Source organism: Desmodus rotundus, chromosome 1, assembly GCF_022682495.2.
Source record: "Desmodus rotundus isolate HL8 chromosome 1, HLdesRot8A.1, whole genome shotgun sequence".
NCBI lineage: Eukaryota > Metazoa > Chordata > Mammalia > Chiroptera > Phyllostomidae > Desmodus > Desmodus rotundus.
Genome location: NC_071387.1, coordinates 86,953,462 through 86,975,203, shown reverse-complemented (window position 1 = coordinate 86,975,203; position 21,742 = coordinate 86,953,462). Strand labels below are relative to the sequence as shown.

Sequence of the window (21,742 nt, the reverse complement as noted above, 5' to 3'; positions counted from 1 at the left end):
AAATAATGACAATGATACTAGCTAACATTTTCTGAGCACTTACTTTGTGTCAAGCACTGTTCAAAGTTGTTTACACTGATTCTGACAGCAAGCAATTACAAGAGGAAAAACATTACATGCATTATCTCATCTAATTCTCTCCAGAAAACCCATGAGGCAGGGGTGTGTCATGCCCATTTTATAAGTGAAGAAACCAAGGCTTACCTTTGGAGACGAGGCAAGGAATGCAGCCAGATTCGTGCCCAGCTCTGGGTTCAGGGCCTCTGTGAAATCCCAGTGAGAGCCCTCCTTGTGCCTTCATGCTGCAGATTCCTGGGCTGTGTCCCATATCCCCGCCCAGCACAATTCTCCAGCCCCAACTAGTCCTGTCCACCACCACAAAACACCTCCCCTGTACTGTCAAGCACCTCCTTGGGGAGCAGATGCATGAGATGGACCTCAGCACTCCGAGATCTCATCCAAACAAGACAGAGTCCACCCATTTTTTAAAAGGTAGAAACAGCTCAGTAGCTCCAAAGCAAAACAGTCTCCTTGAGCACCTGCAGGTTCAAGCTGCCCCATCATCCTGAGAAGTAACATTCACCACAGATCCAGACATTGGCACCACTGGGAACGTCATTGGAAGTGGAATGGAAGGAGAAAAGTGCTGAAGACAGATACTTGTTCAAATGTTCAATTTCAAATGGGGAAAACATTTGCATGGTTCAAAATTCCCAAATGCAGCAGAAGGTGTTGACCAAAGTTTCTCTCTCAGCCTGTCCCAATCACCTCACCACTCCCACCACCCTCTAGGGGGTCCCACTTTTATTTATTTCTTGGGTGTCCTTCTGATACTTCTTTAGGCAAATACAAGGGAATATGCACAAAAACAGAACATTCTCTATAGCTGTTCTGCATCTTAATGTTTTCACATGATGATACAGCCTGGAAATCTTTCCAACTCACAATGCAGAGCATACTCTCAGTCTTAGAGGCATCCTACTTCTCCAATGTATAGACATTCTCTATTGATGGACACCTGGGTTGTTTCTAGTCTTCTGTTGCTACACACTGGGATAAATTCCCAGAGGTGAAATTAGCGTTTGTAATTTTCACAGAGAACAAAATTTCCTCATGAACCAAGTACAACAAAAATAAAACGGGTGGTTTGACTGCAAAGAGAACTTACTACCCTTGTGAACTTGGGCTACCTACTTCTCTGTGCCTCAGATTCTTCACCTGTGAGATGGGGTAATTCCAGACTCTACCTCACAGGGATATAAAGACAGTGTAACTTAGAATTCCTAAAGCACCTAAAAAAAAGAGTCAGGCCAAAGGACATTATTTGTTGAGGGTTTATCTCCACCAGTACTGTCAAGTTCTAATCCACCTATGACAGCAGGCATCTGCACTACATCCATCTTGTTGAGGTCTGGGACTGGAGTACCGCCAGCAGAGGCTGGCAGGATGGCTGCCCAAAATTCTCACGAGATCAATGTTTGGATCTAGCCAGGCTCACCAGTTAGAAACTGGATCTCACTGGTGTCCCTGAGCTTACCTAACAAGGATGCTGACTCATGCAAAAGAAACTTGCAGGAGGCCAATAAGGGGAACCAGAAGGCCAATATGTTAATTCACCATGAGAAGTAGAACTGTCAAGAAGACCAGACACAGCCACCGACTTGTCTCCCTGGCTAATGTCTTCACTCGGTGAAGACAATTGTGTATGAGGACAAGTGGAGGTCCAAGGAGTATATGATTTACTATTTATTGGGAGAGCCTAATGCACCCATACATTCTGGATTATTACCCCCATCTCCAACACCGTGCTGGGTCCACACCACCCTCATTTTCTAGCTAAAGTGCTATAATGGCCTCCTCACTGGGCTCCCCACCCCTTGCTCTATAGTCTAGTCTCAACACAGCAGCCAGAGGGAGCTCAATAGAACTCAAAGCGAATGGCACCCCTGCTTTGCTTAACATTCCTGTAGCTCCTCAAGTCCTCAAGTTCAAAGCTCAAGTCCTTCCAATAGCCTCCAAGGCCCACCTGGATCTCTGGCCATATTAGCTCCTGCCCTTCCTTGTTGCTCACCTTACTCCAGCCACCCTGGCCTCTCAGCTCTTCAAAATTACCAGCCATTATTCCCATCCCAGGATATTTACACTAACTGTTCCTTGGCATAACCTGGCCCTGCACTCCCACCCCCATAGAACATGTGGCTCCTCTCTCCCCTCCTTCAACTATTTACCCACATATCAATTTTTTTCATTGAGGCCTTTTCCAACCACCCTGCTTAAAAGTATAGCCTCCCCAACCCTTGCCCATTCTCTCATTCCCCTAACCCTATTCTCATTTTTTTACTCCACAGCACTGACTGTCATCTACTATACAGTTGGGTTTACTTATTTGTTCTGTAAATCCTCTTTTACTGGCACATAAGCCCACAAAGGCAGTGATTTTTGTCTCTTATTTGCTGAGACATCCTCAGTGCCCAGCAGTGCCTAACACTTCCTCTCTGGGTCATTTGAACCTGACAGATCCTACTTTTTAGCTGGGGCATCACTTCTTTTAGGCCAGTTAGTTTCCATACCCCTTTCTTCAGGCAATAGCCTAATCCAGGCCTGAATAATCTGCACATTTCATTCCCCAGGTAACATAAACTGCTCAGGGACAGACATGTGATCCAATCCAAGCCAATGAGATGGAATTCTGGAACTTTTGTTGGAATTTTATTTGCTTGGAATTGTTGGAATTTTGTTGGACTTTATTTGCTTAGAAAAATAAAGTTCTTTCCTTGTCCTAGGACTACTAGCAGTTAACGGAAGTGAGGGCACCTTATAGAGTATGAGAATGAAGCCAACTCAAGGAAAAGTACTAGAAAAAGTCATGATCCTGAAGACCATGTTTGAGTTCCTAAATCCAGCTGTACCTGAAGCTAGAAATTACCCCTGGATTTTTCAAACTAAGCCAATAAAGTCCCTTTTTCCCAGATCAGTAGGAGTCAGGTTTTCTATCACTTGTTATAGCTAATACATTCAGGTCCCTCGTCTGCTGTAAACTAAATGGGTCTCACTGAAATTTGCTTTCTGACACATTAGATCTTTTGATGAGTTATAAACAAGACTTGTGGGGCTGGGAGCCCACTGGTAGTAAGAGAGTGAATGGTAGTAAGGCAGTGAATGTCACTGTTCTGACTGCCTATGTGTTCAGCTCTCAGAAGGCAACTGTTCACTAGTTCTTATGGGGGACCTCATTGCTCAACACCATGTATCGCCTAAAAGGCTGCATGGTTTGGGCAAATTGCTAATGGCATGATGCTCTGGACACTAACCACTGCCAAGCAGCACCAAGGTCTCCTGTTTCTGCAGAGGGGGTTCAGGTCATTCTCTTTAGTCCAGACCTCTCTGCTGGCCTCCCACAAATCATTCTGCCTGAGGAGTGGCACATGGGACAAGGAACAGCCACAATAATGTGAGAAAAGCTCATAAGAGCTGCAGCCATCATCCAGGTATGAGAGGACTGTGGCCTGGACTAAGGTTTTTCTCTGAAGACAGAAAAAAATGGAATGCTGGGGAGATTTAAGAAGCTAAATTGAAGAACTTAGGACTGGATGTGGGGCACAAGGGAGAAGACTCTCAGATTTTCAGCTTGGGCAAGAAGATACATAGTGCTGCCATTTCCCCAGAGAGAAATCCACTGAGGACCAAGAAAAGACTAGGAAGAAATTCCAAGTTCAGTTCCAACAAAGTGAGTTCCAGACGCCATGAGATGGCGACAGACTGCTGCTGATCTAGACAGGCTGCGTGCTGGCCCCACTTCACTCACTTTCTTTAGTAGTCTATCAGAAGGTTAGAAAACACATAATTTAAAATTCTTTCGATAACAGTACCCTTGTTAAATAGCAGGAGTTGCGGGGGGGGGGGGGGCGGGGGGGTCTCCCTCATGATTTGCCTATACTTAAACCACAACAGAACCTAATTTAAAGCACCTCCACCACCCAACTTCTGGCAAAAAAATATATATATTTCCTAGTTCTAAAATGAATATGACTAGTACTTAGTACTTACCAAATGTATCAAGTATGTCAGTGATGAGGACAAATTTGCTTGGGTAGAACTGAATAACACTTGTGTCTGAAAGCAGCTTTGAACACTAAAAAAGAGAAGAGAAAAGAATATTCATTCTGTTGTTGTGTCTCACTTGGTTGGAACACTCCAGGCCTGGAAAATTAACAATTTCTACAAACAAGTGGAGGTGCTTACCACATTTCAAGCCCTTGCTTGACACTGGAAATACAATGATAAGCAAAACCACTGTGTTTTTGACAATGACAGTGAGACTCTGCTCACAACAGAGCCTCTTTAGGAAAGACACTACCACTTTCCTCCAGAAAAACCAAAGGACTGAGAGATCTCACCCAAAAGGGTCTCTACTCATATACCAAACTAGGGTCAGCACTCAAGGTCAGCAAAGGAAGTCAATGACAACTCTCCATTAAATGCTTTGCAGATGATTCCCATCTTTGTTCCAGCTGCTTTTCAGCATGGCTACCTCTGGTTTATTTCAGGATGGTCTCAATTCTTAAACATTGTTTTCTGTGAAATGACCCCATTAATAAATCTCCAGGGTTTCTTAAAACTAGCATCTACCATTTACACTCACTCCCAAATATCCCTCTAAAAGAAACATTACAAGCTTCAGCGAGCTCATGTTTCTCTGGACTATGGTCTTCAACACTGCAAGCATCTGGGTTCCACAAGGACGTACTCAATCCCCACGCTATCACTCGAGCTAGGGGAACACTGACATGTTCAGGACTCTTAACAGAAAACTGCAGTCACACAACTTGGCCTTAAATGCCTGAGATTAAGTCAGTACTTATGTCCTGGCTGATGTGGCTCAGTGGATTGAGCACCGGCCTGAGAACCAAAAGGTCACAGGTTCAATTCCCATTCAGGGTACATGCCTGGGAGGCAGGCCAGGTCCCCAGTTGCAGGCATGCAAGAGGCAACTATATCTCTCACACATTTATGTTTCTCCTCCCTTTCTTTCTCCCTTCCCCTCTCTATAAAAATAAAAAAATAAACAAAAGTCATCACTTATAACCAGAAACAAAACAAAAACAAACAAGAAAAAATGATTTCTACTTTAAAGAACTGAATTTAATGACCCAAAGTCTTTACAAATTCAAAAGTCAGCATAAAGAACTAAAGAACCTTGCCCTATTTTATTATTCCAATGGTTGACCCTCAGAGAGAAAAATGTCACTTAAAAATATTTGGGTATTTAATATGCATTTCCAACCTGCAGACAATGGTTACAAGTTCATCCTATCAAGTAGTAGACTGGCATGCCCTGGCTGATGTGGCTCATTGGACTGAGTGCCGGACTGCGAACCAAAGGGTTGCTAGTTCAATTCCCAGTCAGGGCACATGCCTGGGTTGTGAGCCAGGTCCCCAGTAGGGAGTGCACGAAAGGCAACCACACGCTGATGTTTCTCTCCCTCTCTTTCTCCACCCTTCCCCTCTGTCTAAAAATAAATAAATAAAACCTTTAAAAAAAAAAAAGAAGAAAGTGGTCATCTCTTCTCACTTTGTTACCCAATACCTAAATTGTTAGATTCACCAAGTTTCTCCCAGCTCTACATGCTTAAAAGTAAGTAACATGTCTAATTTGTAAAACATCCTCTTACAGCCCAAATATTATCTGGGGGAGGGGGTGGAGGGAAATGTAAGCTGTTAAAATGCTGGTGTTGACACCAAACATGGCATTTGCAGAACTCTATTTTCTGATGCCCTGCTTTGTGTTTTATCCTATGTCCTTTGTGAGCGTTCCAACTTAAACAATTACCCCATGAAATTTCAGGGCTTCAAAAATGCAAACAACTCTGAGTCTTAGAGACTGCTTATAATACACAACTCTCGGTTCCTAAGGATGTCACATCTCCCAAGCTCTTACCCAGTGGCCTCACAGATGAGTTGGTGCCCACTCGGAAGGTGAGAAAAAGAGAATTCAAACAGAAGATTTCAAATTAAACACACCTGGGGCTTCCCAACATCTGTGCATTGATTAACCTGGTGTCACAGAACATATATTTTATATAAGATAACAGGAAGCAGAGTTTTTTTTAAATCCAAAGTTAAAGTCATAATGTTATGAATTGAAGTTACCTTTTAAATCACAATTTTGAAGATTCCTCAAGATTTCAAAGCTTTGGTGAAGTTTCAGAACCCCACGGTATGTATTAAAAATACAGACTCTCTGCTCCATGCTAAACCTACTTCTCAAATCCTCCAGGGAGGCACCAGGAAATCAGTATTTTTAACAAGAGCTCTAGGACATCCACTTCACAAGATATCCACAATGTGCAGCAGAGTCTGAATGGACTAAGCATTCTAAAAGCCAGTGTTTGGAATCATCTGGGGAGCTTTCAAAAATAGTGGTGCCTGGGTCCCACTCCCAGAGATCCTGATAAAGCTGGTTTTGGGTGTTAGTGTGGACTCAGGAGATTTTAAAGCTCCCACGTGATTCTAACATCCTGCTGAGGCTGAGAACCACTGTTACAAACATTACCTGAAGTACTAATAAATTACTCCGCCTGAAATACTTGCTATCAAATTTATTAACATTGCTAGAAAAATATTAAAAAGGTGTTTTCCATTTGTTTCCAATTAGCAATACTCTAATCTAAAGGAACACTAGGAGTTTCTAATTATCAGGATTTTTAAAAAATGGTTAACCAAAGCAAATGGAGGAAACAGACTGAATGATCAGAGAACAAGTACTACCCAGAATACGTGTAAAAATATCCTAAAAATCAATATGAATACAAATAACATAATTAAAAAACAAGCGAACAGAATCAACAAAAGGCATTTTACAGAAAAGAAAATCCCAACTGTCAGTAAGCATGTGAAAAGGTGATCAATATTATTATAATCAGGGAATAGCAAATTAAAACCACCATAAAATAGGATTTTATCACCTCCTAATTTGAAAAAATGAAGACAGAAATTCTGCTCATACCAAATGTGGAGAGGATGCTGAATAGCCCAGACTCTCATACTGTCACTGCTACTGCAAACATGTCAGCTGGCACAGCTACTTTGGAAAATAATGGTATTGTATACACCCTGCACCAAGCAACTCCACTCTGAGGTATGGACCATCATCAGAGAAAGGCCAGCAGACATGTCCAAGAGTGTTCACAGTAACACTATTCAAAATAATAAAAAAAGAAAAAGCAAGAACCAGATACCCATCAATAAAATGAATGACACATAATTTATACACCAGTAGACTCACTTTTCTTAAGATGGCAAATCTCTCTAATTGACCTATAGGGTCAACACAATCCCTACCAAAATCCCAGAAGGTTTGTTTTTTGGGGGTGGTGGGAAGAAATTGACAAGTGATTCCAAAAATCATATGGAAATGCAAAGCACCAAGAAGAGTCAAAACAGCTTTGGAAAAAAAGAAGAACAAAGTGAAAAGACTTATACTACCCCGCTTCAAAACTTACCATAAAACTATAGTACTCAAGACAATGTGGTACTGGCATAAGAAAAGACTTACAGATCTGTGGAACACTCTTGAGAGTTCAGAAATAAACCCTTACGTTTACAGTCAGTTGACTTTTGACAACAGTGCCAAGATAGTTCAATACGGAAAAGAAAGTCTTTCTAACAAATGTTGCTGAGATAATTGGCCATCCACATGCAAAAAAATAAATTTATGTTCTTATAACATACACAAAAATTAATTCAAAATGGACCACAGATGTAGACACAAGAACTAAAACTATAAAACTTCTACAACCAATGAGCCAAAAGAGAGACAATTAACTGAACTTCATTAAAATTTAAAATGTCCACACTTCAAAAGACGCCACTATGAAAATCAAAAGACAGGCCACATACTAGACAAAAATACTTTTGGAGCATATATTTGATAAAGAATTTGAATCAAGAATACATAAAGAATTATTACTATTCAAAAAGAAGATAAACAACCTATTTTTAAAATGGGCAAGCCCTGAATAGACATTTCACTAAAGGAAAATATAAAAATGGCCAATAAGCACATGAAAAGATATTCAACATCATTAGTTAGCAGGGAAATACAAATTAAAACCACAATGAGCCCTGGGTTGGAGCATCATCCCATGTACCAGAGGTTGCGGATTTGATTTCAGGTCAGTGCAAATGCCTACGTTGTGGATTTGATCCCCAGGCAGGGTGCATATGGGAGACAACTGATTGATGTTTCTCTCACATCACTGTCTGTCTGTCTTTCTCCACCGACCCGCCCCCCTCACCTCTTCTCTTTCTAAAATCAATGAAGACATGTCTTTGGGTGAGGATTAAAAACATAAAACACAGTAATATGCCACTTCAAACCCACAAGGATGGCTATAATCAAAAAGACAGACAACTGTTTTAAGAGCTAGAACGTCCACACACTGTTGGCAGGAATACAAGTGGTGCAGCCATTTTGGAAAGCAGGTTGGCCATTTCTCAAAAGTTAAACATAAACATACCATATGACTCAGCAATTCCTCTCCTAGGAATCTACTTAAGAGAAATGAAAACATATGTCCGCACAAAGACTTGTATGCAAGTGTTCATAGTAGCATTACTTATAAGAACCAGAGTGGAAACAGTCTAAATGTCCATCAATTCATTAATGGATAAGTAAAATGTGGTTATACATACACTAGAATACCAGTCAGCAGTAAAACAGTATAAAGTACTGGCACTACAACATGGAGGAATCTCAAAAACATTATGCTGAGGAAAGAAGAAGAAACAAATGATTACATACTGAATGATCCCACATACATGAAATATCTAGAAAATGAAAGTTTAGAGTGTCAAAAGGAGATTAGCAGTTTTCTGGGGCCAGAAGTGACAGCAAGGTTTAACTGCAAACATGCTTGAGGTAATCTGAAGGGGAGGGTAATGAAAATGTTTTAACAATGGATTGTGTAATAGTTGCATAACTCTGTAAACTCACTAAAAATCACTGAATTGCACACTTACAATGGTGGATTTTAGGATATGTAAAATATATCTCAATAAAGCTACAAAAACAGAAACCTTATTGCAGAGCAAATAAAGTGAACCGGTCCCATTTCTCCACACTCTGTAACTTGACTACCTTTATTAAATAAAGGCAGTCTTTAAAGTATTAAAAGTAAGGCAGTTACAATTAACCAGGTGTGGAGTTACTCAAATTTGTCCACAGTTCTTTTCTTTGAGAAAACACCAATCAAATCTCCTCCAGCTGCAAAATTCAGAAGTTACAGTTCTATGTTGCAATACTCTATATGTAGAGATGCTGCCAATAAAAACATCCTGAAGAAGCAATCATTAGTTTAAGATTATTTTCTCATTTAAGCCCCTCAGCAAACAACCCTCTATCATGTGCATCCAGATAAGAAGACCCTTCTTCATGGGCATTTACTTTGAAAACTAACAGTGATTGAAGGGCCTGGTCATGAAACTCTCAAAAAATAACATCTGCCATATAAAGTGCCATCTTAACAGATTTCCAGCACCCACTGCAAAGGCTCCTATGCTCTCCTAACCCTCTCCCCAAAGCAACAGGTGACAAAACAAATGTCACATTGCCATGACATTAAACAAAAATGGGATTTGTCTTTTTGAACTAAAATGGTTACTCAGAAATTCTTTGTTAACTGTGCTGTGAAAATCATAATGCATACATTATTTTTTAGTGTGTTTCTGAGCATGGTTTGCCAAGACAGGATGATCTCAAGGGTCAAGAAACAGAATAAGCTGTTTTCCTTACAAAACTCGCTTTTAAGGTCCAAGAGTTGTCACGGACCAACAAATTCATCAACAAAATGGATTCACCAAATGTAACTCTCCTAATACCATAAATATGTTTTGTCACATAATTATGCAGAATATGACCCAAAAATGTACATTATCAGGGACACACAACCATTAGTCCCGAAGACACAAAGAAAATCTGGTCAAGGAAACCCAAAATCTAGTTGTTTACCTCCTGTCTGTACAAATTATAAAAGCTCCAGTAGCTGTACAAGGGCCAATGAACTGCACATTGGCACAACCAATGTAACTGCACAACCCAGAGTGAGGTTCTAGGGTGAGTTTCCTGGACTGTGCAGTGCACAACCTGTACAGCTGCACATGGTGGCAGTGGGATTAGCCATCTCATAAAAACAAATTCACAGGAAGTATGTGAAAACGGACCAGATGAAAAAACTAGGCCTATAAAAATCCTGATTATCCACAAAGGAGTTTTACATAGGAAACTCAGAAGAAAAAGAAAAAAATCACTAGACCTGACCTGGATGACTATTTTTAGAGCCTTTACTTTCTGGTCCGAGGCCCAGGCATCCTTCAGTGACTGGTTAAGCTCCTCTATGCGGTTCACATAATCCTGTTGAGTCAAATTCAACAATTCCTTTTGGGATCCCTGTGGGGAGAAAGCAGGAAAGTGTAAGCACAAAAGGAAAACACTGGCTGAGCCTCACTCTTAAGTTTTCTTCATATGCCCACCAGGATTGATAGTTTTGTCTTGTGAATAAACAGGTTCTTTGAGTTTTCTAAAAGATGGGCAAAGAACAGTGACTGAGAGACTGGCCTTGGAGGCAAGTTTGACCTAGGCCAACTCCCACCTCAGCCACTTACTACCACGTGATTCTGGGTGAGATACTTTCTTCCCAGGGCCTCATATCTGAATAGAGAGAGATAACAGGGATAACAAACAATTATCTGGACCCACAGTGTGCCAGGCATGGTATACTAGATACTCGAGATACAAAGTTAAGCAAAATGACATTATTTCTGCACTAATGGAGTTTAAAGGTACATGGTACAAAATAGACTTTAATACAAACTGAGATAAGCGCTTGGAAGGAAACAATACTGAATCTGAAATGCCCACTTTGAGAAGCACAACTGTTTCATGTACCACTACAAGAAAAAAAAAAAACCCTTGCTGATCACTGACATGTACCACTGGAGAGATATGGCCCAATTTGAGAGATATTCAAATGTTGGAGAAAAGGTTCACCTTAGAGTGGAAGAAATATGGTAACAGGCAAGGACTCTAGACTGGTGGCTAAGAATGGTTTCCTGGGAGAAGTAATGCTTGAGACAAACTCTCAGTGGTGTACACATATTAAGTAAGCACTGGGGGGGAAGGCGATGTGATCTAGACCTCCTAATGCTACTTAAGGGAGAGAGAATTCAGGACAAAAAAACAGACCACAGCAAACACCTGTGGCAGAAGACAGCTAGATCACCACATGGATGAAATAACGTATGAAGACTTAGCATAGCCACAGTATGTGCTCATTCATTCATTCTTGCTTTTTTTTGAGATGCTCTAAGCTCACTTGAGTAAGGGTCATTATAATCCACATGAGGGGATCAGGAACCTCCTCACGTGTATTATAATTTGGTCCTATGGAAACCAAAGTGAAGAACTCTGTTTACAGAATACAAGGTTCGGAAAATGTGGACTGATCTTAACTGGTCATTTGAACTATGACATAGGGTCCCCCTGCCCCTTTGCAGTAGGAGGAGTCATGTGACTAGTTTGGGCAAACAGGCTGTGAGCAGAGGGACACATGTCCCTTTTGAGGTAGTAAAAAGGGACCCTTTCGTCAGCTTGACTATGACAACCCCAGAAACTATCTGTTGAGAAGGCAGCACCATGAGATTGTGTTGTCTGTCAACTTCACTGGATGAATAATGTGAGGAAGAAATAAACCTTATAATTAAGCCACTGATACATGGGGGTTCATTTGTTACCACAGTATAACCTAACCTTAACCTAAGATACTGTTAACTTAGAAGCCATGGGGCCACCATATCTGCTGTGAGCAAAGGAAACCAGTCTGTAGGAAAAAAAAAAAAAGAAGAAGAAGAAGAAATAGACAAAGAATCAGTGATGAGGGAGTTACACAGAACCAAGAGAAACAAAGGCCAGCTTCTGGGTTCTTGGCTTGTTCCTCAGTCCCTAGGTCCAGGCCATTGTGATCTTGGGTTCAGATACCACCCTTTTCTCCAATTTAGTCCCCATTTTCAACTTAAACCAACTCAAGTAACTTTCACAGACTCACAGACTAAAGAGTGTTGATTAAACCCCTCAGTAATTCCCTTTCTACCTGCTGTGGTTGACTGATGATATGCAGACAGAGGCTCACTGGCATCCAAATTCAAAATGTATTCAGTCTAAATTTGGAAATAAGATAGTGGACTATTAGATTCTACCTAGTGGACTATTAGATTCTGCCCAGGACCCAACTACTCTGGTTTTAGAGCTGGAAGGACTCTCAAACAAGCAGCAAGACATACATCACACCAATGCAACTGCCATGATATGGCCCTTTGTGAATTTCTAAGTATCCCCATTCAGTCCACACAACTAGAATCTCTTTTTTGGGGGGGGATGGGGTTCTTTTTTATTTTTTATTTATTGGGTAAAAAAGCCTTTGTTTTTATGTCATCAAATAATTACATTTCAATTGACATTTGCCTGTGTATGTGTCCTCATACTCAAGTACAATATTTTCTTTGTTGTTGTTCAATTACAGTTATCCCAATTTTTCCCTGTTGCTCTCCCCTGCCCTACCCATACCCTGCTCCCAGTCAGTCCCCACCATGTTGTCCATGTCCATTTATACTTGTTCTTTAACTAGGCCTTTCCCATTCTTTCCCCCCTTTTCCTGCTCCAGCCTCCCCTCTGATCCCTGTAAGTTTCTTCCTTGTTTCCATGCTCTGGTTCTTTTTTGCTAGTTTGATTTGTTCATTAAGTTCCTGTTATAGGTAAGATCACACAGTGTTGTCTGTTGGGGTGTGGTTTATTTCACTTAGCATAATGCTGTCCAGTTCCATCCATGCTGTCGCAAATGTAATTCCTTCTCTCTCTCCCTCTCTCCCTTTCCGTTCTTTCTTCCTTTCCTTCCTTCCCTTCCTCCCTACCCTTCCTTTCCTTCCTTCCTCTTCCTTCCTTCCTTTCTTTCTACTGCATAGTATTCCATTGTATCAATATACAACAGCTTTTGATCCACTCATTTACTGATGGGCATTTTGGCTGTTTTCAGCACTTGGCTATTGTAAATAAATTGCTATAAACATAGGGCTACATAGGTCCTTTTGAACTGATGTTTCAGGCCTCTTAGGGTATAATACCAGCAGTGGAAAAGCTGGGTAAAAAGGCAGTTACATCTTTAGATTTCTGAGGAAATTCCATACTGTCTTCAACATTGGCAGAATCAGCCTGCATTCCCACAAACAGTGCACTAGGGTTCCTTTTTCTCCACAACCTTCCCAGCACTTGTTGTTTATGTTTATGATGGCCATTCTTAACAGTGTGAAGTGGTATCTCATTATGCTTTTAATTTGCAACTCTCCGATGGCTAATGATGCTGAGCATCCTTTCATATATATATGGGGCCTCTGAATGTTCTTAGAGAAGTATCTGTTCAAGTCCCTTGCCCATTTTTTAAATTGGATAGTTTATCTTCCTGGTGTTGAGTAACATGAGTCCTTTATATATTTTGGACATCAAATCCTTGTCCAAGGTATAGTAGGCAAATATGTTTTGCCATACAATGTTTTCTTTAGCAGTGTAAAAGACTTTTAATTTGATGTAGCCCCATTTGTTTATTCTTTCTTTAATTCCCTTGCTCTGGGCGATGTATGGCCAAAAATATTACTGTGTGGGATATCTGATTTTTTCCTGCCTATGTTCTCCTCCAGGACTTTTTCAGTGTTGCAACTTATATTTAAGTCTTTTATCTACCTTGAATTTCTTTTTGTGTATGGTGTAAGTAGGTGATCAAGTTTCATTTTTTGCATGGAGCTGTCCAGACCTTCCAACACCATTTGTTGAAGAGACTATTTTTACTCCATTTTATGCTTCTCCTCCCTTTGTCAAATATTAATTGACCACAGAGACTTGGGTTTATTTCTGGGCTCTCTATTCTGTTCCATTGATCTGTGTGTCTCTTCTTATGCCAGTACCAGACTGTTTTGGTCACACAGGCCTTGTGTTTGATATCATGTACTTGTAATCCCTGCTACTTTGTTCTTCTTTCCAAGATTGCTGCGATTATTTGGGGTTGTTATTTATTCCGCATAAATTTTTGAAATATTTATTCCACATCTGTGAAATATGTCACTGGTATTTAATAAGGATTGTGTTGAATCTATACATTGCTGTGGGTAGCATAGACATTTTAATGACATTGATTCTCACTATCCATGAACATGGTACATATTTCCATTTGTTTGTACCTTCCTTACTTTCTTTCATGAGTGTGCTGTTTCCCGAGTCTAGGTCTTTTATCTCCTTGGTTAAGTTTATTCCTAGGTATTTCATTTTTCTTGTCGCTATAGTAAATGGGATTTTTCCCCCTACTTTCTATTTCTGATATTTCATTGTTTCTACTGCATAGTATTCCATTGTGTAAATGTACCACAGCTTTTGATCCACTCATTTACTGATGGGCATTTACTGATGGGTATACAAAAATGCCTTCAATTTCAGAATATTGACTTTGTATCTGTTATTTTGCCAAATTCACTTATTAGTTCAAGTAGTTTTTTGGTGGAGTCTATTTGGTTTTCTGTGTACATTATCATGTCATCTGCAAATAATGACACTTTTATTTCCTCCTTTCCAATTTGGATGACATTTATTTCACTTTTTCTAAAAATTGTTCCATTTCAGTTCTCCCACATTTTTCGCCATTGCTCTCCTCAGACCATGCCCCCATACTCCCGTAGTCTATATCCCCTCCATTGTCCATGCCAATGAGTCCTCTATTCAAGTTCCCTCACTTGCCCCTTCCCATTCTTTTCCATGTTATTCCCTTCAACCCTCCCCTCTGGTCAATGTCAGTTTGTTCTTTATTTCCATATCTCTGGTTCTATTTTGCTCATTTGATTTTTTTTTTTTTAATTAGGTTCCACTTACAGGTGAGATCATATGGTATTTGTCTTTCCCTGCCTGGCTTATTTCACTAAGCATAATACTCTCCAGTTCCACCCCTGTTATCGCAAGGGTAGAATTTCCTTTTTTCTTTCTACTGTGTAATATTCTATAATGCAAAAGGATTACAGTTTTTGATCCACTCATTTACTGATGGGCACATAGACTGTGTCCAGCACTTGGCTATTATATATATAATACTGCTATGAATATTGGAGTGCATAGGTTTTTTTGAACTGGTGTTTCAGGATTCTTAAGGTATAATCTTAGCAGTGGTATCGCTGGATCAAAAGGCAGTTCCATCTTTAGTTTTTTGAGGAAATTCCATACTGTTTTCCACAATGGCTGCACCAGTCTGCATTCCCACCAACGATGTGCCAGGGTTCCCTTTAATCAACAACTTCGCCAGCACTTCTTCTTTGTTCATGTGTTAATGATAACCATTCTGACTGGTGTGAAGTGGTATCTCATGGTGGTTTTAATTTGCATCTCTCTCATGGCTAGTGATATTGAGCATTTTTTTCCTGTGTCTGTGGGACCTCTGAATGTCTTCTTTGGAGAAGTGTCTGTTCAGGTCCTTTGCCCATTTTTTAATTGGATTGTTTATCTTCCTGGTGTGGAGTCAGGTGAGTTCTTATATATTTTGAAGATTAAACCCTTGCCTGAGGTATCACTGACAAATATACTTTCCATACAGTTGGTTCCCTTTTCATTTTGTTGATGTTTTCTTAAGCCATGCAGAAGCTTTTAATCTGATGAATTCCCATTTGTTTTTTCTTTCCTTTGTACCCTTGCCCTAACAGATATATCAGTGAAAATACTGCTGTGTGAGATACAGGAAATTTTCCTGCCTATGTACTACTCTAAGACTTTTACAATGTCTTACAACTTATGCTAACATAAGTCTTTTACCAATCATGAGGGGTTTTTTTGGAGTATAGTGCAAGTTGGTGGTCTAGTTTCTTTTTTCTTTCTTTCTTTTTTTTTTTTTGGGGGGGGGGGGCATGTAGCTGTCCAGATCTCCAAATACTATTTACTGAAGGGGTTATTCTTACTCCATTTATTGTCCCTGTCCCCTTTGTCAAATATTAACTGGCCATATTGACATGGGTTTTTCTGGGCTCTTTATTGTGTTCCCTTCATCTATGTGTCTGCTCTTATGCCGATGCCAAACTGTTTTGACAACCATGGCCTTTTAATATAGTTTGAGATCAGGTACTGTGATTCCCTCCTGTTTTGTTCTTCTCAAAATTGCTGAGCTTTTCAGTGTCTTTTCTGTTTCCATATAAATTTTTGAAATGTATGTTCTGTATCTGTGAAATATGTCATTGGTATTTTGATAGATATAGTGTTGAATCTGTTTATTGCTTTGGGTAGTATGGACATTTAAATGATTTAATTTTCCAGTCCATGATGATGGTAAATAACTCCATTTAATTGTGTCTTCATTAATTTCTTTCTTCAATGTTCTGTAGTTTTTTGAGTACAGGTCTTTTACCTCCTTGGTTAGGTTTATTCCTAAGTATTTTATTTTTCTCTCCCCATTCAATCTTTTCTTTTTCTTCTGGTTATGTAGTAAATGGGATTTTTTTTCTAATTTCTGTTTCTGGTATATTGTTGTTACTGTACAAAAATGTCTTTTATTTCTGAATGTTGACTTTGTATCCCAACATTTTGCCAAATTCATTTATTACGTCGAGGAGTTTTTTGGAGGAGTCTATAGGTTTTTCTATGTACATTACCATGCCATCTGCAAACAGTAACAGCTTTACTTCCTCCTTTCCAATTTAGATGCCTTTTATTTTTTTCTTGTCTATTAGCTGTGGGTAGAACTTCCGATACTATGTTGAATAGTGGTGAAGTGGTGAAAAGTGGACACCCTTGTCTTGTGCCTGATCTTACTGGGAAAGCTTTTAGTTTTTGTCCATTGACTATGGTGTTCACTGTAGTTTTTTCGTACATGGTCTTTATTATGCTGATGTTTGTTCTCTCTATTCCCAATTTGCTGAGTGATTTAATCATAAATGGGTGCTGTACTTTTTCAGAATCTACTGATATGATCATGTGGTTTTTATCTTTCACATTTTTTATGTGATGCATTACATTTATTGATGTCCATATAGTACTCTCCTTGCATCCCTGGGATGAGTCCCACTAGGTCATGGTGTATTATCATTTACTATATTGCTGGATTAGTTTTGCCAGTATTTTTAAAGGATTTTAGCATCTATGTTCATCAGCGACATTCGCCTGTAGTTTTCTTTCTTATTGTGTCTTTATCTGGTTTTGGAATTAGTATAATATTGACCTTATAAGAAAAGTTTGGGAGGCTTCCCACCTTTTGGATATTTTGGAATAGTTTGAGAAGAATTGGGGTTGGATGCCTTACATTTCTTTTTCTTGTCTAATTGATGTGGCTAGAACTCCAATACTATGTTGAGTATCTCTGATGAAAACAGATATCCTTCTCTTGTTCCTGATCTCAGGGGGAAGCTTTTTGTTTTTGCCCATTGAATATGTTGGCTGTAGGTTTCATGTAGACAGCTTTTATTATGTTCAGGTATGATCCCTCTATTCCCCCTTTGCTGAACATTTTTATCATAAATGGATGCTATAGTTTATCAAATGCTTTTTCAGTGCCTATTGATATGAGCATATGATTTTTGTCTTTCACTCTGTTTATGTGGTATATTACTTTAGTTGATTTGCAAACATCACACCACTCTTACATTCCTGGTATGAATCCCATTTGAATATGGTGTATGATCTTTTTAATGTAGTGCTGGATGTGGTTTGCCAATATTTTGATAAGGATTTTAGTGTGTATGTTCATCAGCAATATTGGACTATAGTCTTTTTTCTTTGTTGTGTCTTTATCTGTTTTTTTTTTTTTTTTTTTTTTTTTTTTTTTTTTTTTTTTTAATACTGGCTTCATAAAGAGTTTGGAAGTCTTCCCACTATTTCAAATTTTTTGGAATAGTTTGAGAATAATAGGACTTAGCTCTTTCCTAAATATTTGGTAAAACTGCCTGTGAAACCATCTGGTCCAGGCCTGTTCTGTGCAGTGATTTTTTTAAATTACTCCTTCAATTTCACTAGTTTTTATTGGTCTATTCAGGCGTTCTGCTGCTTCTTGATTCAGTTTTGGAAGGTTATATGTTTCTAGAAATTTGTCCATTTTGCCTAGGTTGTCAAATTTCTTAGCATATAATTGTTCATAGTAAATTCTTATGATCCTTTTTATTTCTATGGTATTGGTTGCAATTTCTCCTCTTTCATTCCTGATTTTATTTATTTGGGTCCTCTCTTTTTTCTTCAGGAGTTTGCTTAAAGGCTTTTTTGATTTTATCTTTTCAAAGAACTAGCTCCTGAATTTACTGATCCTTTGAATGGTTCTTTTACTCTCTACATCATTTAATTCTTCTCCAATCTTGGTTATTTCCTTCATTCTACTGGCTCTGGGCTTTATTTGTTGTTGTTCTTCCAGTTTTTGTGTATGTTGGGTTAAGTCGTTTATTTGAATTTTTTCTATCTTTCAGGCAGGCCTACTGCCATGAACTTTACTGTCAGGACTGTGTTCACTGTGTCCCATAGGTTTTGGGTTATTGTATTCATTTACATTTGTTTCCAGAAACTTTTTAATTTCTTCCCGATCTTATTGTTTACACATTCATTGTTTAATAACATGTTATTCGGTCTCCATGGATTTTGTTGTTTTTGAGTTAGGTTAGTTCCTTGAGGTTAGTTTCTAGTATCAAGCCATTGTGATCTGAGAAAATGCTTGATATAATTTTAATTTTCTGGAATTTGTTGCGGCTTGTTTTGTGTCCTGTCATGTGGTCAATCTTCAAAATGTTCCATGTGCATTTGAAAAGAATGTATATTTTGCTTCTTTCAGGTTAAAGATTCTGTATATAACGGTTAAGTCCACTTGATCTAGTGTGCCACAATGTTCTTGTCGATTCTTTGTTTGGAAGATGTCTACTGTTGACACTGGGGTGTCAAAATCCCCTACTATAGGTGCGCTGCTGTCAATATCTTTCTTGTGGTCCTCCAAGATATTCCTTATATATTTGGGTGCCTCCATGTTGACAGTGGGGTGTTAAAATCCCCTACTATAAGTGTGTTGCTGTCAATCTTTCTTGTGGTCCTCCAAGATTTTCCTTATATATTTGGGCACCTGCATTTGGGATACACACACACACACACATATATGTATGTATTTATAAGGGTTATATCTTCTTGATGGATTGTTCCCTTAAGTATTATATAGTGACCTCCTTTGTCTCTTTTTATGACCTTTATTTTGAAATATATTTTGTCTGATATATGTATTGCTACCCCCGCTTTTTTTTAATGTCCATTTTGCTAGGAATGGTTGTTTCCATCCCTTCACTTTCAGTCTGTACAGATCTTTTGTTTTGAGTTGGGTCTCTTGTAGACAACCTCTATGTGGGTTTTATTTTCTTATCTATTGAGTTACCCTATGTCTTTTGATTAGAGCATTTAATCCATTTACATTCAAAGTTATTACTGATAGGTACTTATCGAATGTCATTTTTCCCCTTTGTACCTGTGTTCCTCTCTCTTCATCTTCTTACAACAGTTTCTTTAGCATCTCTTGCAATACTGGTTTGGTGAGGATGTGTTCTTTTATCTTTGTTTGGGGGTGGGAGGAAGCTCCTTATTTTGCCTTCTTTTTTAAATGTGGGTCTTACTGGCTACAGTTGTTTCCGGGCCTTGGCTTTTCATTACTTGGAATATTTCTTGCCATTCCCTTCTGGCTTTTATTGTTTCTGTTCAGTGATCAGCTGATAGCCTTAGCGGGGCTTCCTTGTATGTTACTAGCTGTTTTTCCCTTTAAGATTCTCTCTTTAAGTTTTGCCAGTTTTAGTATGGTGTATCTTGGAGTGGGCATCTTTGGATTCACCATGATTGGATTTATCATGTCCTTCCTGGACTTGCCTGACTTTTTGTTTTATCAATTTAGGGAAGTTTTCTGTCATTACTTTTTCAAACAGGTTTTCTATGCCTTGCTCCTCTTCTTCTCCTGGTATCCCTGTTATACAAATATTATTATGTTTCTGTTTGTCCTGTAGCTCCCTTAACACCTCTTTGTTCTTTCTGAGTCTGTTTTCATTTTGTTGCTCTGTCAGGGAGTTTTTTTTCTACTTTGTCCTCCAGGTCGGTGATTCTATCCTCTACTTCATCTAGCCTGTTTTTGATTCCTTCTACTGTGTTCTTCAATTCAGAAACTGTATCATACATTTCCTCCTGGCTATTATTAATAGTTTCTATGTTCTTTTTCATGCTGATGTAGTTCACTGTGATTTCCTTGTAGCTTCCCTGGAGTTCTCTGTAGTTCTCACTGAGCTCACTGATCCTCCTTATATGCATTATTTTGAACTCAATGTCTGACAGTTTACTTGTCTCTATTTCATTTAACACTCTTTCTGGGGATTCCTCCTTTCCTTTCAATCGGGGGTTGTTTCTTTGTCTCTCCACTGTAGGTACTCTTCTTGTTTGTTTCTGCTCTCAGAATGATCTGATTTGACTCCATCTTAATGGTGTGAACGTCTATGGTACAAGACCCATGGATTCAGTGGCACAGTCTCTGAGCTCCTCAACTTGATGCTCTTGGGATGCCCTTTATGCCATTTATGTTGGCTCTCTAGTTGTAACTGGGTTTTGATTGTTGTTGTTGGGTCATTCTTTGGCTGGTCTTTCCCTCTGGCTAGGTGACTGACAGTCATTCCGACTACCACGTCTTGTATGCTACCCACCTCTGATAACGTGAAATGGTGTCCCAGACTGGCTTTAGGTAGCCTGTTCTAGATTACCAGGAATCCACTGTGTATGGCTGACTCCTTCAGTTGTTAATCTAGTCCTTTCCTGGCTGTGTGACCTCCTGCAAGTCACTTAACCTTTGTAAGCCTCAGTTTTGTCATCTTTGCTGTTATCTTCACAGGACTGGTGTGTTCCATGAAATAAAAGATAGTCAGAGCTGGGCATACAGTAAGAAAGCTATTAAGATCTCATCTACTCAGACTTGCTCCCTCTGAGCCCCAGCAACATGGTAGTAGCTTGAAAGGCACCTGTCAATAATTGTTGATATTCTTCAACTACTATTTCTTATCATTTTTTATGTTTTCTTGTGTTTCCGTAGATATTCTGAAAATGCTGACTTTGGTTGAATATTCCAGAAAACAGACTCTGACGCAGAGATTTGCATGCAGGTGGTTTACTGGAGAATGCTCTCCAGAACACTTCAGGATGCGGTGAGCTGCACAGGGCAGGAAACTGTCCACCTCGCTTCCTGGCCTGAGAGGCAGAATACTCAGAGATTCAAGAACTGAAGCACTGAAGCTGCACAGGAGCTAAGGAGCCACCACCTCCCTCTTTGGCTCTTACTCACATACTCTCTAAGGCCCAGGTGCAGTCCAGGCTGCCACAACTAGATTCTTTATTACCATTTTATAAAATGAAAAAATGGATATAGAAAAGGTGAATGGCCACAGGCACGCTGTTACTAAGGAGTCGAGCTAAGGCATCTAGACTCAGGATAAAGATGACAACAATAGCTAACATGCTGGTCTAAGCACTTCTTACACATTGACTCATTTAATCCCTGCTACAACCCTAAGAAGCAGGTACTATGCAGCATCCCCATTTTATAGGTAAGTAAACTGAGGCACAGAGCTGTTAAATACCTTTCCCAAAATCACAGAATTACCAAATAGCATAGCAAGGATTCAAACCCAGGCA

General features: G+C 39.4%; 1 protein-coding gene across 5 annotated transcripts in view; it reads right to left on the bottom strand.

Moving 5' to 3' along the window:
- VPS35L (VPS35 endosomal protein sorting factor like) overlaps positions 1 to 21,742 on the bottom strand; it is a 159,352-nt gene that overhangs the window by 111,991 nt on the left and 25,619 nt on the right. For 4 of the 5 annotated variants that reach the window (XM_024560480.3, XM_045195354.2, XM_045195355.2 and 1 more), the window contains exons 7-8: positions 10,319 to 10,447; positions 4,048 to 4,132 (exon numbers count right to left, since the gene is read on the bottom strand). In XM_024560480.3, coding sequence (XP_024416248.1) covers positions 4,048 to 4,132; positions 10,319 to 10,447 — 214 coding nt within the window. The remainder of the gene's footprint in view (positions 1 to 4,047; positions 4,133 to 10,318; positions 10,448 to 21,742) is intronic. The other variant, XM_053925787.1, reaches the window with a different exon arrangement.